Here is a 24,916-nt window from a genome sequence, read left to right on the forward strand (position 1 = left end):
ATGACCTAGCGACTTCACTTTCACTTTTCACTTTCATCAAGAGGCTTTTTAGTGCCTCTTTGCTTTCTGCCATAAGGATGGTGTCATGTGCACATCTGAGGTTATTGATATTTTTCCAAGCAAACTTGATTCCAGCTGGTGCTTCATCCAGCCCAGCATTTCCCATGATGTGCTCTGCATATAAGTGAAATAAGCAAGGTGACAACATACAGCGTTGATGTACTCCTCTCCCAACCTGGACCCATCCATTGTTCCATTTCCGTTTCTAACTGTTGCTCCTTGACCTGCATGCAGATTTCTCAGGAGGTAAGCCGGTCTGGTATTCCCATCTCTTGAAGAATATTCCACAGTTTCTTGTGATCCACACAATCAAAGGCTTTGGTGTAGTCAAGAAAGCAGATGTTTTTCTGGAATTCTGCTTTTTCAATGATCCAACGGATGTCGGCAATTTGATCTCTGGTTCCTCTGCTTTCCTAAATCCAGCTTGAACATCTGGAAGTTCACGGTTCACATACTCCTGAAGCCTGGCTTGGAGAATTTTGAGCATTATTTTGCTAATGTGTGAGATGAGTGCAATTGTGTGGTAGTTAGAACATTTTTGGGCATTCCCTTTCTTTGGGATTGGAATGAAAACTGATCTTTTCCAGTCCTGTGGACACTGCTGAGTTTCCCAAATTTGCTGGCATATTGAGTGCAGCACTTTAACAGCATCATCTCTTAGGACTTGGAATAGCTCAGCTGGGATTCCGTCACCTCCACTAGCTTTGTTCGAGGTGATGCTTCCTGAGGCCCACTTGACTTTGGACTCCGATGCCTGGCTCTAGGTGAGTGATCACACCATCGTGGTTATCTGGGTCGTGAAGATCTTTTTTGTACAGATCTTCTGTGTATTCTTGCCACCTCTTCTTAATATCTTCTGCTTCCATTAGGTCCATACCATTTCTGTCCTTTATTGAGCCCATCTTTGCATGACATGTTCTCTTGGTATCTCTAATCTTCTTGACGAGATCTCTAGTCTTTCCCATTCTGTTGTTTCATTCTATTTCTTTGCACTGATCGCTGAGGAAGGCTTTCTTATCTCTCCTTGCTCTTCTTTGGAGCTCTGCATTCAGATGGATATGTCTTTCCTTTTCTCTTTGGCCTTTCACTTCTCTTCTTTTCTCAGTTAATTGTAAGGCCTCCTCAGACAACCATTTTGCCTTTTTGTATTTCTTTTCCTTGGGGATGGTCTTGATCACGGACGGCCTCCTGTACAATGTCATGAACCTCTGTTCAAGGTTCTTCAGGCACTCTGTCTATCAGATCAAATCCCTTGATCTATTTGTTACTTCCACTTTGATTTAGGTCATACATGAATGGTCTACTGGTTTTCCCTACTTTCTTCATTTAAGTCTGCATTCAGCAACAGGAGTTCATGATCTGAACCACAGTCACCTCCCAGTCTTGTTTTTGCTGACTGTATAGAGCTTTTCCATCTTCGGCTGTGAAGAATATAATCAATCGGTTTTTGGTGTTGGCCATCTGGTGATGTCCATGTGTAGAGTCATCTCGTGTGTTGTTGGAAGAAGGTGTTTGCTGTGATCAGTGTGTTCTCTTGGCAAAACTCTGTTAGCCTTTGTCCTGCTTCATTCTGTACTCCAAGGCCAAACTTGCCTGTTACTCCAGGTATCTCTTGACTTCCTACTTTTGCATTCCAGTCGCCTATGATGAAAAGGACATCTTTTATTGGTGTTAGTTCTAGAAGGTCTTGTAGGTCATCATAGAAATGTTCAACTTCAGCTTCTTCAGCATTAGGGATTGGGCATAGACTTGGATTACTTGTGATATTGAATGGTTTGCCTTGGAAACGAGCAGAGATCATTCCGGCATTTTTGAGATTGCATCCAAGTACTGCATTTTGGACTCTTCTGTTGACTATGAGGGCTACTCCATTTCTTCTAAGGGATTCTTAGAAGAAATTAAGAGATAGAGTTAACATATCATATAAATCAGTCATTTAAAGTGTACAGTTCAGTGGTTTTTAGTACATTCACACATATATGCAACCGCTACCACAGTCAATTTTAGAACATTTCTGTCCCTTCAAATAGGAAGCTCATCCATATTAGCTATCCCACCTAGCTGTGGGCTTGTTAGGGGTTGCTTTTTTTGTTTTTGAGTCCTTAGTATTGTAAGTTCTTTGTAGAACATGTTTTTCATCATAATGTCGCCGTTTTACTTTCTGCATCTATTGATCTGCTCATTTTTCTCTAACACGCAGCGATCAGGAAATCACATTGGCCAATCACTATGTTGCTAAGAAAAGCGAAGTTTAGCTTTGAGGCTCTGCTTTATACAGAATTGGATTTGACTTTTGAATGCTTTATTTCAGACTACTTGCATCTACCTTCACTGAGCAAGCAGAGTGCCTGATGCGTGCCAGGCAACCTTCAGGCACTTCTGCGCATCAGAGGACAAAACAAAGCCCCTGCCTCACAGAGCTATGGGGGGAGAGAGCTCTGAAGTGGAGCCAGGAGGCTCAGATGGTATCTGACCTTCTGACACTTACTGTCCTAACACGCCTCCAGGACACCTGTCACACACTGAAGACACTTTGAGACACCAACCCAGAAATGCCTGGTGCTGCCATCCCTGAAGGATACACATCTGTACACATCTGTAGCCCTCAGAGGGCTACAGTCCAATGGGCCGCAAAGAGGCAGATGTGGCTGGACGCCCGTGCGCTCTCTGACAATGAGCTTTTACGACCTTGTTATCTCGGTATGCCAGTTTCCTGTTTCACTAACTTCTGCTCTTAGCATTATTTTTTCAGCTTTCAGCTTCTCTTTGGTTTACTCTATTATTCTTTTTTTTTAGTTTTTAAGATAAGTATTTAACATATTTATTTTCAGCCATTCTCTTATTTTCAGTCATTTTCTTATTTTGATAGTTGCCTCTAAGATTTTAAATCTTTCTCTAAGCATTGCTTCAAACTCATCCTCTAAGTTTTGCTAATTATTATCCAGTTCTAAGTATTCTGTGGTATCCACTGTGATGTCTTCTTCAACACAACCCTTCAGCTTCCAAATATGGGGACGAGTTTATGTGATTGTTTGCTGGTGGTTTGTATTTATTTAAGTAATGCCAAGGATGTGCTCTGGGACCTCCCTGGTGGTGCAGTGGTTAAGACGCCACGTTCCAATCCAGGGGGTGCAGATTCGGTCCCTGGACAGGGAAATATGATCCCACATGTCACAGAGTGTGGCCAAATGTTAAATAAATAAGTAAAACTTGTTTTTTATAAGAAGCATGTTCACTGTAGGAGAGCAATTCTTTAATACTTGTAGGGATTTCCTGAGTGCCTTAACGAGCGATCCGTCTCTGTAGAAGTTCTCTGTGCCCCCAAACGAGCGTTTTACCCACTATCGGTTGTGCAAGCTCTTGTAGGCATCAGCTGATATCCTTTCTAATCTCATCAGCTTCATCCTTCAGCTTGCTGGAAATATATATCCCTGAAAAGAGAGTGGACTTTTTATTTCTCTTTGTAATCCTGTCAGTCTTTGCTTTGGGAAGCCATGTTCTTACACTGAATCTTCCCTTTCAGTTCAGTTCAGTTCAGTCGCTCAGTCATGTCCGACTCTCTGCGACCCCATGAATCGCAGCACGCCAGGCCGCCCTGTCCATCACCAACTCCCGGAGTTCACTCAGACTCACGTCCATCGAGTCAGTGAGGCCATCCAGCCATCTCATCCTCGGTCGTCCCCTTCTCCTCCTGCCCCCAATCCCTCCCAGCATCAGAGTCTTTTCCAATGAGTCAATTCTTCACATGAGGTGGCCAAAGTACTGGAGCTTCAGCTTTAGCATCATTCCTTCCAATGAACACCCAAGACTGATTTCCTTTAGGATGGACTGGTTGGATCTCCTTGCAGTGCAAGGGACTCTCAAGAGTCTTCTCCAACACCACAGTTCAAAAGCATCAATTCTTCGGCGCTCAGGCTTCTTCACAGTCCAACTCTCACATCCATACATGACCACAGGAAAAACCATAGCCTTGACTAGACGGACCTTAGTCGGCAAAGTAATGTCTCTGCTTTTGAATATACTATCTAGGTTGATCATAACTTTTCTTCCAAGGAGTAAGCATCTTTTAATTTCATGGCTGCCCTTTATTGTTATGCAAATGTAGTTTACTAAAGCTTTCTTCACCTTCTATTTTGACTGATGTTACCATTACACCAGCTTTCTCTTGGTTAATGTTAACTTAGTTTATCTTTTCGGAGAAGGCAATGGCACCCCACTCCAGTACTCTTGCCTGGAAAATCCCATGGATGGAGGAGCCTGGTAGTCTGCAGTCCATGGGGTCGCAAAGAGTCGGACACGACTGAGCAACTTCACTTTCATTTTCACTTTCATGCACTGGAGAAGGAAATGGCAACCCACTCCAGTGTTCTTGCCTGGAGAATCCCAGGGACGGGGGAGCCTGGTGGGCTGCCGTCTATGGGGTCGCACAGAGTCGGACACGACTGAAGCGACTTAGCAGCAGCAGCAGCAGCATTCATTTAATTTTAAAGTATGTATTATTTCACACATTCAGAAAGGTACAATGAATAATATTTAAAGCTCTGTGTACCTACTCCCAGCTTAAGAAATAAAACATTAAAATGTAGCTGAAGGGGAAGGGGATTCAAGAGGGAGGGGACATATGTACACCAACAGCTAATTCACGCTGAGGTATAGAAGAAATCAAACCAATATTGTAAAGCAATTAGCCTTAGATTAAAATTAATAAATTTTTTAAAATGCAAAAAAGTTTAAAAAAATAAAAGCATTCAATATTTGCTTTGCGTTTCCTCATGGCTAACAGCAATGTATAAGGTAATATGGGAAAAAATTTTTAAAGCTAATATAAAAAAAATGTACCTGAAGGTCCTTGAGTAGAAGTCCTCAGTCTCATTCCTCCTCTCCCACACCCACCTAGCCCTGACTCTGGTGTTAGTCATTCCCATGCAGGCTTTTACATTTCTACTTGTATATATGACATGAACAATATTGTTACACAGTGTTTGGAAATAAGATGTTTTCATCCTTATTTAAATAGTAGCATATGCTAAACCATAATGGGAAAGAATGAAAAAAAGAATATATATATGTATGTATATGCATAACTGAGTCACTTTCCTATACAGCAGAAATTAACATAACACTGTAAATCAACTCTGCTCCAATTTTTAAAGTTAGTTAAAAAGTATCATATGATTTGCACTATTCTGAATCTTGCTCTTTTAAGAGTAACATTGCTTCTGATCCATGTTAGTATAGTTAATTCCAGGCCATTCATTCACGGTGCTGCTGCCCGGACAGAACACACTCCTCTTATCACTCTCCTGAGGAGGAGCAACGCAGAGGTCTCCAGGGTTTCACCGCCGCATGTGATGCAGCCTCGATGCTCTCGCAGGCCTCTGCGCACTTGGCCAGGGACCTCCCAGGGCATGTACCCGCAACAGGAGCTCCTTCCATGGGAGTGCCAGTGGGTTAGATACCTGACATCAGTTTCCAAAGCGATTTGTATTTCAAATTTCTATCAACCTACCAACACCACAAGGGAATCCTCACTTCTCCACATCGCCTCTAAAACTTGGGGCTTCCCTTGTGGCTCAGCTGGTAAAGAATCCGCCTGCAGTGTGGGAGACCTGGGTTCAATCCCTGGGTTCGGAAGATCCCCTGGGGAAGGAAAAGGCTACCCACAGCAGTATTCTGGCCTGGAGAATTCTATGGACTGTATAGTCCATGGAGTCACAAGGAGTTGGACATGACTGAGTGACCTTCACGTCCACTTTCTCTAAAACTTGAGACCGTTAGGTTTCTTAATCTCAGCTGGACTGAGAGGTGGGTTTCATTTGCATTTCCCTGACTACAAGTAATAGCTGACGGCTTTTATAGGTCCGCTCTTCAGCCTACTTTCCTGCCCTGAGTTCCTTCTCACACACTTTGCCCGTTCCTGCTGCATGTTTCTGCCACTGCTTTCCCTTTTTGATTTGTGGAAGTCTTTATTTATTTTGCTTACTCTGCTCAGTTGTTCAGTCATGTCTGACTTTTTTAGCCCCATGGACTGTAGCCCGCCACACTCCTCTGCCCATGGAATTTCCCAGCAAGAACATTGAAGCGGGTTGTCGTTTCCTACTCCAGGAGGTCTTCCCAGCCCACAGATGGAAACTGTCTCTTGAGCCTCCTGCATTGGCAGGTGGGTTTTTTACCACTGGCACCACCTGGGAAGCCCTCATTCTGGTTGCTGGTTATTTATTCTGGTCACTGTTTATTGGCTGATGCTGTGGAAATATCTGCTCCAGCCGATGACTTTTCTGACATTCTATGATAATTTTTGGATGCAGAAATTTGTATTTCAATAGTCAAATTTTCCAAAGGTTTCATTTATGATCTGTGCATTTCTATCTTTTCCTTAAGAAGGCCCTCAGTTAGGAACAGTGCTCTCCTTTACATTCAAAAATTTGAAATCTGCTTTTCACATTTATGTCTTAATTCATCTGAGCTGATTTTCAAATCTGCTACGAGGTGGAAATCCAACTTCCTTTTTTTCTCTATGGATAACCAAACTGTCTGTCCCACACCATCTGCAGCAACAACACAAGTGTTCTGAGTACATAAATATTTCATCTGTGAATAATGACATTTTTATTTCTTCCTTGGCAATCCTGAGAAATTTTATTTCATCTTTTTCTTATTCTAGTGCACCAAGACCACTGATACTGGCATAGTCTGCTAAGAGTTTCTGTCTGGAGGAGTGCTGGGTTTTCTCAAACACACACAGAGTACAGGGTGTGATGCAGCCCCACACACTCATCACCCAGCTTCCACAATTAGCACGGTTTGCTCATCTCATTCCGTCTGCTCCTCACTCTGGTGCTTGGCTGTGCTTTTGCTGGAGCTCAGATGCTCTTTCTGATGGTACGTTCTGGAGCTCAGATGCTCTTTCTGATGGTACATTCTGGAGCTCAGATGCTCTTTCTGAGGTACATTCTGGAGCTCAGAAGCGCAGATGCTCTTTCTGATGGTACATTCTGGAGCTCAGATGCTCTTTCTGAGGTACATTCTGGAGCTCAGATGCTCTTTCTGATGGTACATTCTGGAGCTCAGATGCTCTTTCTGATGGTACACTCTGAAGCTCAGATGCTCTTTCTGATGGTACACTCTGGAGCTCAGAGGCTCTATCTGATGGTACATTCTAGAGCTCAGATGCTCTTTCTGATGGTACATTCTGGGAGCTCAGATGCTCTTTCTGATGGTACATTCTGGAGCTCAGATGCTCTTTCTGATGGTACATTCTGGAGCTCGGATGCTCTTTTCTGATGGTACATTCTGGAGCTCGGATGCTCTTTCTGATGGTACATTCTGGAGCTCAGACGCTCTTTTCTGATGGTATACTCTGGAGCTCAGATGCTCTTTCTAATGGTACACTCTAGAGCTCAGAGGCTCTATCTGATGGTACATTCTAGAGCTCAGATGCTCTTTCTGATGGTACATTCTGGAGCTCAGATGCTCTTTCTGATGGTATACTCTGGAGCTCAGATGCTCTTTCTGATGGTATACTCTGGAGCTCAGATGCTCTTTCTGATGGTACATTCTGGAGCTCAGATGCTCTTTCTGAGGTACATTCTGGAGCTCAGAAGCTCAGATGCTCTTTCTGATGGTACATTCTGGAGCTCAGATGCTTCTTTCTGGATGAGCTATCTGATTCTGGAGCTCAGATGCTCTTTCTGATGGTACATGGAGCTCAGATGCTCAGATGCTCTTTCTGATGGTACATTCTGGAGCTCAGATGCTCTTCTGATGGTACATTCTAGAGCTCAGATGCTCTTTCTGATGGTACATTCTGGAGCTCAGATGCTCTTTCTGATGGATTCTGGAGCTCAGATGCTCTTTCTGATGGTACATTCTGGAGCTCAGATGCTCTTTCTGATGGCTTTCTGATGGTACTTCTGGAGCTCAGATGCTCTTTCTGATGGTACACTAGATGCTCTTCTGATGGTACACTCTAGAGCTCAGAGGCTCTATCTGATGGTCAGATGCTCTTTCTGATGGTACATAGCTCAGATGCTCTTTCTGATGGTATACTCTGCAGATGCTCTTTCTGATGTATACTCTGGAGCTCAGATGCTCTTTCTGATGGTACATTTCTGGAGCTCAGATGCTCTTTACTTCTGGAGCTCAGAGAGATGCTCGTTCTGATGGTACATTCTGGAGCTCAGATGCTCTTTCTGATGGTACATTCTGGAGCTCAGATGCTCTTTCTGATGGTACACTCTGGAGCTCAGAGCTCTTCTGATGGTATTCTGGAGCTCAGATGCTCCTTTCTGATGGTACATTCTGGAGCTCAGATGCTCTTCTGATGGTACATTCTGGAGCTCAGATGCTCTTTCTGATGGTACTGGAGCTCAGATGCTCTTTCTGATGGTACATTCTGGAGCTTCAGATGCTCTTTCTGATGGTACATCTCTAGGAGCTCAGAGGCTCTATCTGATGGTACATCTAGAGCTCAGATGCTCTTTCTGATGGTACATTCAGCTAGATCTCTTTCTGATGGTATACTTCTGGAGCTCAGATGCTCTTTCTGATGGTACTGGAGCTCAGATGCTCTTTCTGATGGTAGCTCAGATGCTTTCTGAGGTACATTCTGGAGCTCAGAAGCTCAGATGCTCTTTCTGATGGTACATTCTGGAGCTCAGATGCTCTTTCTGATGGTACATTCTGGAGCTCAGATGCTCTTTCTGATGATTCTGGAGCTCAGATGCTCTTTGATGGTACATTCTGGAGCTCAGATGCTCTTTCTTACATTCTGGAGGCAGATGCTTTTCTGATGGTACATTCTGGAGCTCAGATGCTCTATCTGATGGTCTCTGAGCTCAGATGCTCTTTTGATGGTACATTCGGAGCTCAGGTGCTCTTTCCTATGGTACATTCTGGAGCTCAGATGCTCTATCTGATGTACACTCTGGAGCTCAGATGCTCTTTTGATGGTACACTCTGGAGCTCAGATGCTCTTTCTGATGGTACACTCTGGAGCTCAGAGGCTCTATCTGATGGTACATTCTGGAGCTCAGATGCTCTTTCTGATGGTACATTCTGAGCTCAGATGTCTTTCTGATGGTACATTCTGGAGCTCAGATGCTCTTTCTGATGGTACATTCTGGAGCTCAGATGCTCTGATGGTACATTCTGGAGCTCGGATGCTCTTTCTGATGGTGGTATGCTCTTTCTGATACTCTGGAGCTCGGATGCTCTATCTCATGGTACATTCTAGAGCTCAGAATGCTCTATCTGATGGTACACTCTGGAGCTCAGATGCTCTTTCTGATGTACATTCTGGAGCTCAGATGCTCTTTCTCTGATGGTACATTCTGGAGCTCAGATGCTCTATCTGATGGCTGGAGCTCAGATGCTCTTTCTGATGGTACATGGAGCTCAGATGCTCTTTCTGAGCATTCAGAGCTCAGATGCCTTTCTGATGGTACATTCTGGAGCTCAGATGCTCTTTCTGATGGTTCTGGAGCTCAGAGGCTCTATCTCATGGTACATTCTAGAGCTCAGATGCTCTTCTGATGGTACATTCTGGAGCTCAGATGCTCTTTCTGCTCTTAATGGTACATTCTGGAGCTCAGAGATGGTACATTCTGGAGCTCAGATGCTCTTTCTGATGGTACACTCTGAAGCTCAGATGCTCTTTCTGATGGTACACTCTAGAGCTCAGAGGCTCTATCTGATGGTACATTCTAGAGCTCAGAGTACATTCTAGGAGCTCAGATGCTCTTTCTGATGGTATACTCTGGAGCTCAGATGCTCTTTCTGATGGTATATTCTGAGCTCAGATGCTCTTTCTGATGGTACATTCTGGAGCTCAGATGCTCTTTCTGAGGTACATTCTGGAGCTTCAGATGCTCGTTCTGATGGTACATTCTGGAGCTCAGATGCTCTTTCTGATGGTACATTCTGGAGCTCAGATGCTCTTCTGATGGTACACTCTGGAGCTGATGCTTTCTGATGGTACATTCTGGAGCTCAGATGCTCTTTCTGATGGTACATTCTGGAGCTCAGATGCTCTTTTCTGATGGTACATTCTGGAGCTCAGATGCTCTTTCTGATGGTACATTCTGGAGCTCAGATGCTCTTTCTGATGGTACACTCTGGAGCTCAGATGCTCTTTCTGATGGCTCTAGAGCTCAGAGGCTCTATCTGATGGTACATAGAGCTCAGATGCTCTTTCTGATGGTGGAGCTCAGATGCTCTTTCTGATGGGAGCTCAGATGCTCTTTCTGATGGTATACTCTGGAGCTCAGATGCTCTTCTGATGGTACATTCTGGAGCTCAGATGCTCTTTCTGATGGTACATTCTTCTCAGATGCTCTTTCTGATGGTGGAGCTCAGATGCTCTTTCTGATGGGAGCTCAGATGCTCTTTCTGATGGTACATTCTGAGCTCAGATGCTCTTTTCTGATGGTACATTCTGGAGCTCAGATGCTCTTTCTGAGTACATTCAGATTCTTTCTTGGGATTCTGGAGCTCAGATGCTCTTTCTGATGGTACATTCTGGAGCTCACTATGGTACATTCTGGAGCTAATCTGATGTTCTGGAGCTCAGATGCTCTTTCTGATGGTACACTCTGGAGCTCAGATGCTCTTTCTGATGGTACACTCTGGAGCTCAGAGGCTCTATCTGATGTACATTCTGGAGCTCAGATGCTCTTTCTGATGCTGGAGCTCAGATGCTCTTTCTGATGGTACATTCTGGAGCTCAGATGCTCTTTCTGATGGTACATTCTGGAGCTCAGATGCTCTTTCTGATGGTACATTCTGGAGCTCGGATGCTCTTTCTGATGGCGTACATTCTGGAGCTCGGATGCTCTTTCATGGTACATCTGAGCTCATCTCTATCTATGGTACACTCTGACTCAGATGCTCTTTCTGATGGTACATCTGGAGCTCAGATGCTCTTTCTGATTGGTACATTCTGGAGCTCAGATGCTCTTTCTGATGGTACTTTGGACTCAGTGCTCTTTCTATGGACATCTGAGCTCAGATGCTCTTTCTGATGTTCTCTGGTGAGCTCATTCTGGAGCTCAGAAGGTCAGATGCTCTTTCTGATGGTACATTTCTTGGTAGCTCAGATGCTCTTTCTGATGGTACATTCTGGAGCTCAGATGCTCTTTTCTGATGGTTATCATTCTGGAGCTCAGATGCTCTTTCTGATGGTACATTCTGGAGCTCAGATGCTCTTTCTGATGGTACATTCTGGAGCTCAGATGCTCAGATGCTCTTTCTGATGGTACATTCTGGAGCTCAGATGCTCTATCTGATGGTACACTCTGGAGCTCAGATGCTCTTTCTGATGGTACATTCTGGAGCTCAGATGCTCTTTCTGATGGTACATTCTGGAGCTCAGATGCTCTTTCTGAGGTACATTCTGGAGCTCAGAAGCTCAGATGCTCTTTTCTGATGGTACATTCTGGAGCTCAGATGCTCTTTCTGATAGTACATTCTGGAGCTCAGATGCTCTTTCTGATGGTACATTCTGGAGCTCAGATGCTCTTTCTGATCGTACATTCTTTTCCTTCGTCAGTCTGTTAAGATGGTGAGTTACAGTAATAGACTTTCTAATGTTAAATCGTCTTGCATTTCTAGGGTAAATTCACATTGATCGTAAGGATATCTTTAAGGACAGCCGGGTTGGATTGTCTCTTATTTCCCTCCGGATGTCTGTCTCTCTCTGTGTGATGGTAAGGACAATCTTTAAGTACAGCCAGGTCGATTGGCTCTCATTCCCCTCCGGATGTCTGTCTCTCTCTGTGTGATGCTAATATATACCGTTTCTCCTGTCATATTGTCTTCGTCCAGCATTTTCATATCAGAATTAGTCCAGGTCCATAAAGGGGGGGATCTCCTTTCTATCTTCTCTGGAGTCATCTGTATAAAATTGGAGCCACCGTTCATGAACAGCTGGCAGAATTCACTTGTTCAACTGCCAGCATGGTGGCCAGGATAGGCAGACTTTTCGATCACTGTTCACGGACTATCCCATTTCTGAGGCCCGTCTGGGTTTCTGCTTCTCCCTGGCTTGCTGCAGCCCCGCCCGCGTCGCGCCTGCAGCACTCCCAGCAGTCGGCCGCAGCTCCCGCGACTCCTGGGTGCGCCTCCTCCAGCTCAGACCACGCTCTCCTCTAGAGCAACAGGAGCTGTCCTTCAGAATTTTAGTTACTTTTCCCCAACCTCCTGCCATCAGACTGGCATTCTTCACAGGAAATCCTTCTTTCTACAACAGATTTTAAGATGTTCTCTTTACTGGGCAGTGTCCAGGTCTCGGCTCTTTCTGGAAGGTCGCTGGCGCCTTCTCTGTGCCTCTGAGCCGCAGTGGGCTCAGGCCCTCCACACCTGCCAGCTCCCCCATTCTCACCAGGACCACATCAGTGTGCGGTTCACCCTCTGTTTATTTAAATAGCTGTATTTTCGCTTCCAGAATTGTCAGTTACTTGTCACAGTAACCTGATATTCTTGGTTCTGAGGCGCCCCTCTTCCTTCAACCTTTGGCCATCTGAGGGCTGAAGGCGCCTGCATTCGCCTGCTGTTTCCGTGTCTTAGGACGGAAACTCCACCTGTGGGCACGGTCGGCGCTCTTCCACGGGGTCAGCCTCACTGGGAGCAGAGTCCAGGCTGTCCTCCCGCTCCACCCCACCCCCATCACACGCCTCCCTGTGCCCTCTCCAACCCCATTCAGAGCAGGGGCTCCACCCTGGGCGCTCAGGCCACTGGCCCAGGGCCATCCTGAGGGCATTACATGCCCGTACCTGGCGATCCACTCGGCCTCCTCCAGCCCTAACTACTCTCTCAGCCACCTTAAACGGCTAGACAGTCATCTGTGTCATCTGTGGGCGCCTTGACAGAGACTTAGGCAAGAACAGCAGCATGCTCACAGGCACCCCAGCCCTTTGAGCTCACAGGACTTGAGGTGGGGTCAGGTGGGGAGTGGGCGGTGGCAGCGCAGGGTCTGAAGTCCTGTCAGGCCAGGAGAGGATGGCCCTCTGGAAGGAGAGGGCTCTCCCCTGTCCCTGGGGGCGGAGGAGCTGCAGGGCTCCCCCATGACGGGAGGCTCAGGGGGTGGAAATCACCACACTGAGTCACTCCATCAGCAAGTGGTTCAAACAGTCAGCTGGAAAGTCCCTTCCTTTGAGAGAGGGGCCAGCAGGTCCCCACTCCTCATGCTCGCCGTGGCTCCAGCACTGGCTGAGGGCAGGCAGGCCCCTGGCCAGACTGCCTCTGGTGTGGCGGCTTCTCGAAGCCCCATCATGGGCACCCACCCCCGCCCTGGTCCTGCTTGGTCTCAGACGTGGCCAAGGGCACTGTGTGGGACAGAGATGTTTGCCTTATCACATGGAGGAGGCCCGTCGTGGAGGCATAAGGGAGCCATAGCTCTGTGTCGAGGAGAGAGCTCAACCAAGAGTTCTCAGGAGGGAACGCAGAATCCACCATGAATGGGGCCCTGACCCACGTGCCCCCAGGGGCTGCAGGGAGTGTGTGTTCAGATACAAGGAGAGGTGAGGGGCTGCTGGGCCAAGCCCCTGGGTGAGAAGCCTGGGGACAGCTTTCCGCTGTGTTTGCAAAGGACAAAGATAGCTGTAATCAGTTCCAGGTCTCCGGCAGACAGTTAAGCGACGACTGAAGCCAGGCCTCCTGGGGCATCCACCTGCCCCTGGCAGGCTCGCTCCCAAGCCGGGTCCCAACCAGGGCCTGACACCAGAGGCCCACTGTGCCTGTGTCCTTGCGGGCACTGAGGGGCTGAAGGCAGGCTGCCTCCCCCGCACCCACATAGGCCTGCGGCCGCGACTTAGTCCAGAGCCGGGAGCCTTACCTGGAAGACAGTGAGGATGGCGGCAGGGAAGGTGTCAAAGTTGGTTGTCGGAGTCTCATCCTGAAAGTTGAACCTGAGAAGAACAAGGGTCTTGGACAGACAGAGGCAGGTCCACTGGGCCCAGGAGGGCCGGCTGCTACCGCTAAGTCGCTTCAGTCATGTCCGACTCTGTGCGACCCATAGACGGCAGCCCACCAGGCTCCCCTGTCCCTGGGATTCTCCAGGCAAGAGCACTGGAGTGGGTTGCCATTTCCTTCTCCAATACATGCAAGTGAAAGGTGAAAGTGAAGTCGCTCAGTCGTATCCGACTCTTAGCAACCCCATGGACTGCAGCCTTCCAGGCTCCTCCGTCCATAGGATTTTCCAGGCAAGAGTACTGGAGTGGGGTGCCATTGCCTTCTCCAGGAGGGGTGGCACCTGGAAGCTGTGTCTGGGCCAGCAGCCCTTCCTGGGGCCTTAGTGGGGGAAGCAGGGTGGCAGTCCAGCAGCACTGTCCCCTGGCCCTGCCCCTAGGGGCCCGGCCTCACTTACTGTCCCCCGAAGAGCTGCATGCCCAGCAGAGCGAAGACCACGATGAAGAGGAAGAGCAGGAAGAGCAGGCTGATGATGGATTTCATGGAGTTGAGCAGGGACACCACCAGGTTCCGCAGGGAGCTCCAGTACCTGCGGGGGCAGCCTGGTCTGAGTGCGCCAGGACACCGGGACCCCGAGGGCCATGCCTGTGGCTTCTGGCACCTCCTGCCCTGAGGGCCCCACACGCACTTTCTCCAGGGGCCCACAACCCCTCTGCACTGCAGCGGCCCAGGGTGACGGCAGAGACTGCACGTTCAGAGCTGGGCTCACGCGCGCCTCCCACACCAGCTCTCCAGTCTCCCCCCTTTGCAGCTACACCTGCCTGCATCCCTCAGCTCCCCTAGGCCAGCACGCAGAGAGTGAGGGCCACAGCTGTGTGTCCTAGCTGTGCAGGAGAAGGGGCCGCACTGGAGCGTCCATCAGCACCACCACCCTCAGCAAAGCCGGCTGGGCTTGGGTGTCCCCCAGGGCCCGAGCCACGTTGCACGGAGCAGCCCTCCAGGCTCAACACCCCTCCAGGCTCAACACCCCTCCAGCCCACCCCTCAAACGCTCCTGGGGCCCAGAGACCATGGCCCTCTCATTCAGCTAAACCCCTGTGCCTCACAGGCCCCCTGCAGTCTGCAGATAAGTCTTGCTGTGGGCTTGCTAGGTAATGGGTCCCTACAGCTGCAACCCCAGGACAGCCCAAGCCCCAGGGAGACACGCCACGTACCTCTCTGCCTTAGCACTTGCTGTCCTCCGCCCTGGCCTGGGGAGAGGCCTAGGACACCCCTGCACCCTCGTCCCCAGGGCTGTGTCACAGGAACCCACTACTCTCTTACTGGGTGCATGAGAGTTAATAAGAGATGGGCCAGAAGACTCCAGAAAGCCTTCTCCTGACGGGCAGGGTCTAGGTCAGGACAAGAGCCACCCACTTTCCAGAAGGAAATAGAGCTGCGAAGACGCCAGGCCCAAAGCCAAGGTGCTGGCAGCACGGCGCCACCTCCTGCAGAGGCAGCGGAAGACGCAGGGCAGGTGGCGGGAGCACCCAGGAGCGTCTGTGGGCCAAGCCAGACCGGAGTCCTGTCCAAAACTCCTCCGCATTGCACCACCCTGACTTTCAACGGCCTCAGGTGTGGATTTAAAACAGACGAAAAAAGATCTAGTCCAGCCTCCCCAGGAGGCTGAGGAAGTCACTGGAGGTGCTTGGAAGCAGGCCGCCTGCACAGGCTCCGTCTGGACCATCCCGCAGCTGTCATGAGCTGGGCATGTGCGGCCACATGCTCCAGGCGGCCTGGCCTGGGAGCCTCAGAGCCTCAGGGTGGCTCGGGACCCACGGTGGAGTCACTATGCCCACGGCCAGCAGGGTGAGGGCAGCTCTGCTGCTGCCGTGACAGCCATGGAGGGGAGCAGCCCCCTCCCACCGCCGCTCCAGCAGAGAGGGGGAGGCTCAGCCCCCTCATGGGCAGAAAGGAGCAACCTTCCTCTAGGGCTGAAGAGCCAAGTGGAAAGAACCTGAACACATGGTCAGGGCCACGTCCTGTCACTGAGGATGGCTGGCAGGGTCAGCCCTGAGTGGAAAAGGCAGGCCTGGGCGTTCAGGTCAGAAGGTCAGAGTCCCACTGGGGCCAGGACAGCGGCTGCAAGGCAGGTAAGCAAACTTGGGGCAACAAGATAGGAAACCTCTATCTGATAACCTCTGTTTTCTCCATTAACTAGGGAACAGTCACCATTTGAGGTTGAAAGATGGGCTCGTGGGTTTCAAGACAGGAGCCAGTGTGAAACTGTGGGGAACAAGCTAATGAGAAAGCCAGAAATGCTGGGGCTGAAAACAGCCCCCCGGATAGACCCCTGGAGCACAGGGAATCCGCCCCTGCCCCCAGAGCACACGGACGACAGGAATCCCCGCCCCCCACTCCAGAGCACACAGCAGGAACCCCCGCCCCACTAGCCCGCGGACGACATACTTGGTGACTTTGAAGATTCTCAGCAGCCGCAGCGCCCGCAGCACACTGATGCCGAAGGAGGTCCCTGGCTTGATGGCCGCCCAGACCACTTCGAAAATGCTCCCCACAATGACCTGCAACAGAGACGGGGTGGCCCAGGGCAGGGCTGTGGCCATGTCTCTCCGGAGGCATCGGCCCTGGCTCCCCTGTCCGAAGCTCAAGCCAGGTAAGTCAACGTGAGGCAGGGGCCTCACACAGAGCTCCTGCAGCCTCTGGGAGCCACAGACGGTGCCTGTCCTTCCCCCAGATGCACCAGGAGGGCACAGGACACAGAGCGGGTCTGGCCTGCAGGTTTCTCAGCAAATCTTAGAGGCTCCTTGTGCGTGCCTCCCCTGTGGTTTATCACAGCCAGGTGACCCCTCTGGGCCAGCAAACCGCTCAGACAGCCTTGACTGTTAGGCTGTGTCCACACAGACCAGCAGACTCAGCTTCCTTCTAACATCCCCTGTTTGGTCTTGTCCCCTCCAAGATGTTCCAGTTCATAACTGTATATTGTCTTCCCCCGAATATTAGGAGCCAGCAAGTGCCACCAAGGACAGACCGGGACTAGCCTGCCCTCTTGTTTCACCAAGGGTCATCCCGATCGCTGGCCACACTGGTGGACAGGGGCTTGTGGGCAAGAGGCTGCCCCCACTTCCGGTCACTCCCAGCATCAGGGTGTCTGGTGCAAGGCACTCAGAAAGGACAGAGCAGTGGGGCTGGAGCACAGCGGATCCCTCGCCAATGGTGCCCAGACGGAGCTCCCTCCCTGGCACCGCGCCTTGCTGGGCACACCACGGTCAGCGTGAGTGCTGTGTGCTCTTCATGTGTGTGGTTAATCCTTACCCCTGCTGACCTGGCTTCTGCAGCTGATGTGGAGAACTCCCCTGTGAACATCAGTCTCCTAAATCCCACTTTCCTGTGTGGCTCACTCATCACCCAAGGTTTGAGTCACTTCCACCCATTTCATACCAACTACAAACACGATCGGCTTGACATCCACATCCTCACCAAGCCTGACAAACAGTGACCGATCGGGGCAATGGCCTCTGCGGGCTAACACTGGCCCATGCCCTATGCGCCTGCCTAGCTCCGAGTCACCCAAACGCCAGCCTCCCGCTGCCCGCCTCCCCAGCCTGGACACAGCACACCGCTCAGAGGACTTCGGACCTACCCACAGCTGCCACGCTGCTTTGCCCATACAGAGCGGCAGATGGGATGAGCTTGTCACGTCTGCCCTTGGCACGCCAACCATCACCACCAATCTTCCTCAGCATCACACGTCCCCAGGGTTGAACGCTGCCATTTTCTAGATCTCCTTTCTTCCCATTGTCAGTCTCCCACTATATCTCCTATTTTACAGTAATCCTCAAAATTTGCTCACATTGGTTTATAATTTAGGTGGCCTTTCAGATAGTCCCCAAGGGTCCCACTGCCTGGGGTTCACCCCCTTGTCCACCCCTATCCCCTGGAAGGTAGCTTGGACCTACTGAGCCACTTTAGCAAACAGAGCCCAACAAACATGGTGGGATGGCACGTCCAAGAGGAGTTACAGGAAGGCCGGGGCTTTGCCTTGGTGCCCTCAGCCCTCTGAGGACGGGGGGCAGCCTGAGCAGGGGCCCACGTGACCAGCAGCCACCAGAGTGGGCCTGGAGAACGTCTTCCAGAGGCCTGTCAGCAGCCACGAGCACAAGCTTGGAAGGGGCTCTCAGAACCTCACGAGGGACCCAGTGAGCCGCAGCCCAACTGCCAGCCCGCCAGAATGAGAGGAGAGACGCTGGCTGCTTAAGGCCCCAAACCCCTGGGGTAAACGGGTACCCAGAAAGGGAAGTCAGCACCAACTCTGCAAGCAGGCGCACAGTGCTGCTGAACTAGAAAGCCCGAGGCGGGAGTGGCTTTGGAGTCAGGGAGCAGCTCGGAGCAGCGCGTGAGTGAGCGCCTCACCCACCCTGAGCACATTCCCTCAAGGGCTCCGGACTCTGAAGACTCCGAGGCAAGGTCTGCAGCAGGGCGAGGGGAGTTACGGGAAACTACGAGGGGAGAGGCAGAGAGCCCACGGCGCCCACGGCCACGTGGACAGCTGGGGACGCGCCCCCGCGCTGGAGCTCTGGCCAGGATGCGTCCACGCAGCACGTGCTGCTGCCCCGGCCCACCCAGCCGAGAGGAGCGGGGCTGCGGGAAGCGCTGCTAGGTAAAGAGCGGCCACACATGGCTGGTTTGGAAACTGCTCAGCCTCCCCAGAACAAACGAGGCCTCGTCTAGAGATGGTATGCCATTTGAGTCAGTGCTAATGAGGTGGATGAATCGAGAGCTTATCATACAGAATGAAGTAAGTCAGAAAGAGAGAGAAAAACATCCTACATTAATACAAGCATAGATAGAATCTAGAGAGCTGGCACTGATGAGCCTATCCCGGGCAGCAGCGGCAAAGCAGACAGAGGGCGGACCTAAGGGCACTGTGTCATCCGCACGTCTGAGGCTGTTGGTTCCCCCGGCAAGCGTCGTTCCAGCCTCTGATTCAGCCAACCCAGCATTCTGCACGCTGTACTCTGCACATAGGGAGAAGGAAATGGCAACCCACTCCAGTATTCTTGCCTGGGAAATCCCACGGACAGAGGAGCCTGGTGGGCCACAGTCAATGGGTTGCAAGAGTCAGACACGACTTGGTGAGTAAACCACCACCCCTCTGCATATGCGTTAAACAGGCAGAGTAACAATATACAGCCTCGACGTACTCCATTCCCAATTTTGAAACAGTCTATTTTTCCATGTCTGATTCTAACTGTTGCTTCTTGATCATACAGATTTCTCAGGAGGCAGGTAAAGTGGTCTGATATTCCCATCTCTTTAAGAATTTTCCACAGTTTGTTGTGATCCACACAGTCAAAGGCTTTACCATAGTCAATGACCAACCTAGACAGCATATTATAAAGCAGAACCATTACTTTGCCAACAAAGGTCTGTCTAGTCAAAGCTATGGTTTTTCCAGTAGTCATGTACGGATGTGAGAGTTGGACCATAAGGAAAGCTGAGAGCTGAAGAATTGATGCTTTTGAACTGTGGTGTTGGAGAAGACTCTTGAGAGTCCCTTGGACTGCAAGGAGATCCAACCAGTCCATCCTAAAGGAGATCAGTCCTGAATATTCATTGGAAGGACTGATGCCGAAGCTGAAACTCCAATACTTTGGTCACCTGATGTGAAGAATCGACTCATTGGAAAAGACCCTGATGCTGGGAAAGACTGAAGGCAGGAGGAGAAGGGGATGACAGAGGATGAGATGGTTGGGTGTCATCACCAACTCTATGGACATGAGTTTGAGTGAGCTCCAAGAATTGGTGAAGGGCAGGGAAGCCTGGGGTGCCAAGAGCCAGACACAACTGAGCACCTGAACTGAACTGGGCTGATGGTCAATGAAGCAGATGTCCTTCTGACCCAGCAGATGTTGCCAATTTGACCTCTGGTTCCTCTGCCTGTTCTAAATGCAACCGGTACATTTAGAAGTTCTTGGTTCACATATGGTTGAAGCCCAGCTTGAAGGATTTTGAGCATTATCTTGCCAGCATGTGGAATCACAAATGACTAAAGTGAAGAGGAACTGAAGAGCCTTGTGATGAAAGTGAGAGAAAGGAGTGAAAAGCTGGCTTAAAGCTCAGCATTCAAAAGGCAGAGATCGTGGCATCCAGTCCCATCCCTTCATGGCAGATAAATGGAGGGAGAAACGCAGTGACAGACCTTTTCTCCTGGGCTCCAAAATCACTGTAGATGGTGCAAGCCAAAGCTGCTCAGTCGTGCTCAACTCTGCAACCCCATGAACTATACAGTCCATGGAATTCTCCAGGCCAGAATATGGAGTGGGCAACGTTTCCCTTATTCAGGGGATCTTCCAAACCCAGGGCTCAAACCCAGGTTTTCCACATTGCAGGCAGATTCTTTACCAGCTGAGTCACAAGGGAAGCCCAAGAAAGCTGGAGTGAGTAGCTTATCCATTCTCCAGCAGATCTTCCTAACCCAGGAATTGAACCAGGGTCTCCTGCATTGCAGATGGATTCTTTACTAACTGAGCTATCAGGGAAGTTCTGCAGATGGTGACTGCAGCCATTAAATTAAAAGACGCTTGCTCCCTGGAAGAAAAGCTATGACAAACCTAGACAGCACGTTAAAAAGCAGAGGCATCACTTGCCAACAAACCCAAAGCTATGGTTTTTCCAGTAGTCATGTATGGATGTGAGAGTTGAACCATAAAGAAGGCTGAGCTTTGAATAATTGATGCTTTTCAACTGTGGTGCTGGAGAATACTCTTGAGAGCCCCTTGGACAGCAAGGAGATCAAACCAGTCAATCCTAAAGGAAATCAACCCTGAATATTCATTGGAAGGACTGATGCTGAAGCTTTAATACTTTGGCCACCTGATGTGAAGAGCTGAATCGTTGGAAAAGATCCTGATTCTGGGAAAGATCAAGGGCAGAAGGGGGAAACAGAGGATGAGATGGTTGGATGTTATCATCAACTCAATGGACATGAGTTTGAGAAAACTCTGGGAGATAGTGAAGGACAGAGAAGCCTGGTGTACTGGAGTCCATGGGGTCACAAAGAGTCAGACACGATGGAGTGACTGAACAACGCATGGACATGGGGCAGGGTGGCAGTGGGGAGAGGATGTCCTGCACGGAGAGAGCAGAACAGCAACACAAACATTCCCGTACGTAAGACACAGCCAGTGGGGATTTGCTGTGTGACTCAGGGAACTCAGACTGGGGCTCTGTGACAACCAGGGGGGTGGGACAGGGTGGGGGGTGGCACGGAGATGCAAGAGGAAGGGGACACATGCACACTCACGGCTAATTCACGCTGGTGTGTGGAAGAAACAGACACAGTATTGTAGAACAGCTATCCTTCAATTAAAAACAAATAACCTTTTTAAAAAGAGAGACATGACGTGGTCTAAAAATGAAGCCAAGGGCACAACAGCGCCAGGTGTGCGACACCCCAAAAGATGAGCCGTGGGCCTCGGAGCACATTCCGCGACTCTCTAGCCTTTCAAGGGGATAGAAGGCAAGACTCCAAATGGGCCCCACGAGTCCTGTCCTCTCCGGGACGTGGAACGGTGTTGGCCTTGGCCATTTCAGCAGCAGCTCAGGCCAAGGAGGCTGATCTCTAAGAGCGCTGTAGGCACAGCTTCCGTCCAACGGGGGGAGACCTAGGAAGACACACCCCACTGCACGCTGAAAGGTTAGATGCGCAGAAGCACCACCAGCTAGGGCCAGAGTGCAGAGAACAGAATGGGGCTTATGGATTCCCCAAATCCCACACAATAGGGAGCAGGTCAAGAAACCTCAGCTAGAATGCTTACCACTTTTAAGGAAAGAAGACCAGGGGCTCCCAGACCTAAAACAAGGAAAGGGGACCAGGGGGCACCCAGACCCAGAACTAGGAAAAGGGGCCAGGGGGCACCCAGTAACAGGAGGGAAAGGGGACCAGGGGGCACCCAGGAATAGAGCTGGGAAAGGGGCCAGGGGGCGCCCAGACCCAGATCTAGGAAAGGGGGCCAGGGGGCGCCCAGGAGTAGAGCTAGGAAAGGGGGCCAGGGGGCGCCCAGTAACAGGAGGGAAAGGGGGCCAGGGGGCACCCAGACCCAGATCTAGGAAAAGGGGCCAGGGGGCGCCCAGACCCAGATCTAGGAAAAGGGGCCAGGGGGCGTCCAGACCCAGATCTAGGAAAGGGGACCAGGGGGCACCCAGGAGTAGAGCTAGGAAAGGGGGCCAGGGGGCGCCCAGACCCAGATCTAGGAAAGGGGGCCAGGGGGCGCCCAGTAACAGGAGGGAAAGGGGCAGGGCACCACTTTTGAAAGAATGGCATAGCTCATGGACACAACATAAACCAACTAGAATCAAATGGGACCAAGAAATCAGACAAGACGAAGCCTTGATCTCAATCGGCAGGTGAAATGAACACCCAGAGGCGCATGACAGCCCCAAAGCACTGTCAGAAGGCCAAGGAGTGGGTGGTGGCCCAAACCCTGGAAATCTCCACTCCTTCCCAAAGTTGGAATAATTCTCCTACCCATTAGCTATGAAATTACCCAGCCTATAAGAACTAACCACACCACTTTTCGTGGGCACACTCACCCTGCGCGATGGCCCGCACTGTCTGTAGAGTGTGTTTCTCTCTGAATCTGAGCAAATCCACTTCTTACCTATCACTTTGTCTTTCACTGAATTCTTTCTGTGATGATACATCAAGAACCTGAGCTTCATTAGGTCCTGAAACCAGGTACTGTGGGTTTTGGTTGGGTTTGAGTCCAGCACTTGGGTTCAAGTCCCCATCTGAGGTAAATAGTTTCAATCCCAGACCAAGAGCTAGGAAAGGGGACCAGGGGGCGCCCAGACCAAGAACTGGGAAAGAAGACCCAGAGGGCTCCCAGTCCAGGAAGCAGGAAAGGGGCCCCCGGGGACACCTGGACCTAAGACCTGATCGGGGATTTTCCCAATGTTTGCTGGACTCCAACCAGCCCTTCCGTATGTCCAGTGTCCCCATTTTGAACAGGAAGGTGTAGAACAGCTACCCCTGCCCACCCTCCACTGTATGCAGGGAGTGGGGCTGGATACCTTGTCTCTCGCGTTTCGTGGCTCGAAGATCTAGAGAAACTGTGGAGCCTCAACCAGACCTGGGTCCCATTTGGATGATGAGATTCTGCCTCTGAGCTGACGCTGCAGTAGGGTGAGGCAGGGCGCGGGGAGTGCGGGTGAGCGTATCTTACGCAGGAAGAAGCTGGATCAGCAGGCCGTGGCAGGCAGCCCCGAGGACGGCCCGCACAGACCCCCGGATCCTGGCAACATTCTTCCCCATGAAAGGTGGGCTGGCCTGTTGACTCCCCCCTGACAGATACAGTAGCACCGCTGACAGCTCTTTCCCCTGCGACTGCTTTCTGCAGCCTCCGTCTGGCACTCGCGTCGTGAGTTACGGCGTGGTGAGGACACGTGTGCAGCTCATGGAGAGGCCGCGGCTCTGGGGGCACGGCCGGTCACCCGTCACAAGCCAGTCCTTTCGACAGTCTCTAGTGGGCCTGAGCGTAACCCTCCAGTCCTAATCAAGCCTCAGGCGAGCTGCACCCCTGGCTTCAGCTGGACTGTGACCTCGTGAGGGCCCCCAGGCCACAGGTACCCTGTCAAGCCACACCTGGACACCTGACCCTTAGGAACTGTGAGACAATAGATACTTGTTCTGAGCTGGTAAGTTCTGGAGTAATTGTTAGCTTATGGGCAAATTAGTCCCTGTCCTGGGACCTAGCCGGTTCCCAGATGACCCTCACTCTGAAGGCTCCTCCCCGACTGGGTCCCCTCCGCCTACATTTGCCAAGCTTTCTCTTTTCCTTTGTAACCAAGAAGGAAAAGGAGCAGAAGCGCTGGCTCGCTCCCAACCGTCCACCCAGCTCACAGGTGCCGTGTCCCGAGAGCGCTGAGGCGGTCGTTGCCATCCCCGCCCGAGCGCAGGCAGTGCGGCAGGTGTGCGGCCACCGCCCCGGGCTCCGGTGCGGACCGTCCTGCATACGAGCTGGGCAGCCCTGGGCCCATCGCACAGTGTCCCCAGTCACTCACATGTGAAGTGAGTCGTGAGGACCCGACACACTCACGGGCCGTGTCTGTCGGCTGCACCATGTCGCGGAGAGGGAAAGGCAAACTCCATTTCAGGTTGAAGCTTCCCTTTGCCCAAGGTCCAGCCTCCCTGCCTGGCTACTGAGAAGGCTGCAGAAGGGCAAGGCCTCCCTGGGCTGAGGCCTGGCCGCTTCCCACTCAGGCCCTCCACCAGGTCAGAACTCTGCCGCACGCAGGCATCAACAGTGCCCATCCTCAGGCTCTGGGGCCAGCACAGGGCAGCGCCCTGCACAACTGCAGGGCCAGGAAGGGGCTTCCGCACTTGTCCACAGTGAGCCTCAGAAGCACCTGCCTTCCAGGTCTCCCGCAGTGCAGAGGCTGCTGAAGGGACCCGGGACCACTGCTCCCCTCCGGCCTCCCAGGAAAATCTGGCACATGTGTCCAGGCCTGCCCAGGCCAGACCTGCAGGATGGGGTCAGGACCACAGCCTCCCTGAGCCTCCATGGGATAGCAGCAGCACACTTAAAAGATCGCCTACCAAGCACAGAGGAGGCCACAGAGGCTTGAGCTGACCTTGGGACCACAGACAGGTCAGGACGGGAAAGAGGCTGCCCCTTGGCCGACACCCACACTGGTAAGGACCGGGCCAGGACAGGCCTCCCCTGTCGGCAGGCTGCCTTTCCTACTGGTGGCATCAGTCCCCCAACCCAGGGACTGTGCTCCAGACCCCAGCTCACGCTGGGTATGGCATCGTGGGGGCGGGCTGCGTGTGCTCTCAGGCCCGGGCACGGTGGGCCCGCCTGGACCCACAGCAGGCACCCCTGGGGAGGGGGCTCACGCTGGGCATGGCATCGTGGGGGCGGGCTGCGTGTGCTCTCAGGCCCGGGCACGGT

General features: G+C 51.1%; 1 protein-coding gene across 2 annotated transcripts in view; it reads right to left on the reverse strand.

Moving 5' to 3' along the window:
- Positions 1-24,916, reverse strand: part of CACNA1B (calcium voltage-gated channel subunit alpha1 B) — a 217,778-nt gene that overhangs the window by 101,047 nt on the left and 91,815 nt on the right. For both annotated transcript variants that reach the window (XM_018056199.1, XM_018056200.1), the window contains exons 13-15: positions 16,413-16,525; positions 14,423-14,554; positions 13,892-13,964 (exon numbers count right to left, since the gene is read on the reverse strand). In XM_018056199.1, coding sequence (XP_017911688.1) covers positions 13,892-13,964; positions 14,423-14,554; positions 16,413-16,525 — 318 coding nt within the window. The remainder of the gene's footprint in view (positions 1-13,891; positions 13,965-14,422; positions 14,555-16,412; positions 16,526-24,916) is intronic.

This window comes from Capra hircus, chromosome 11, assembly GCF_001704415.2.
Source record: "Capra hircus breed San Clemente chromosome 11, ASM170441v1, whole genome shotgun sequence".
Lineage (NCBI taxonomy): Eukaryota > Metazoa > Chordata > Mammalia > Artiodactyla > Bovidae > Capra > Capra hircus.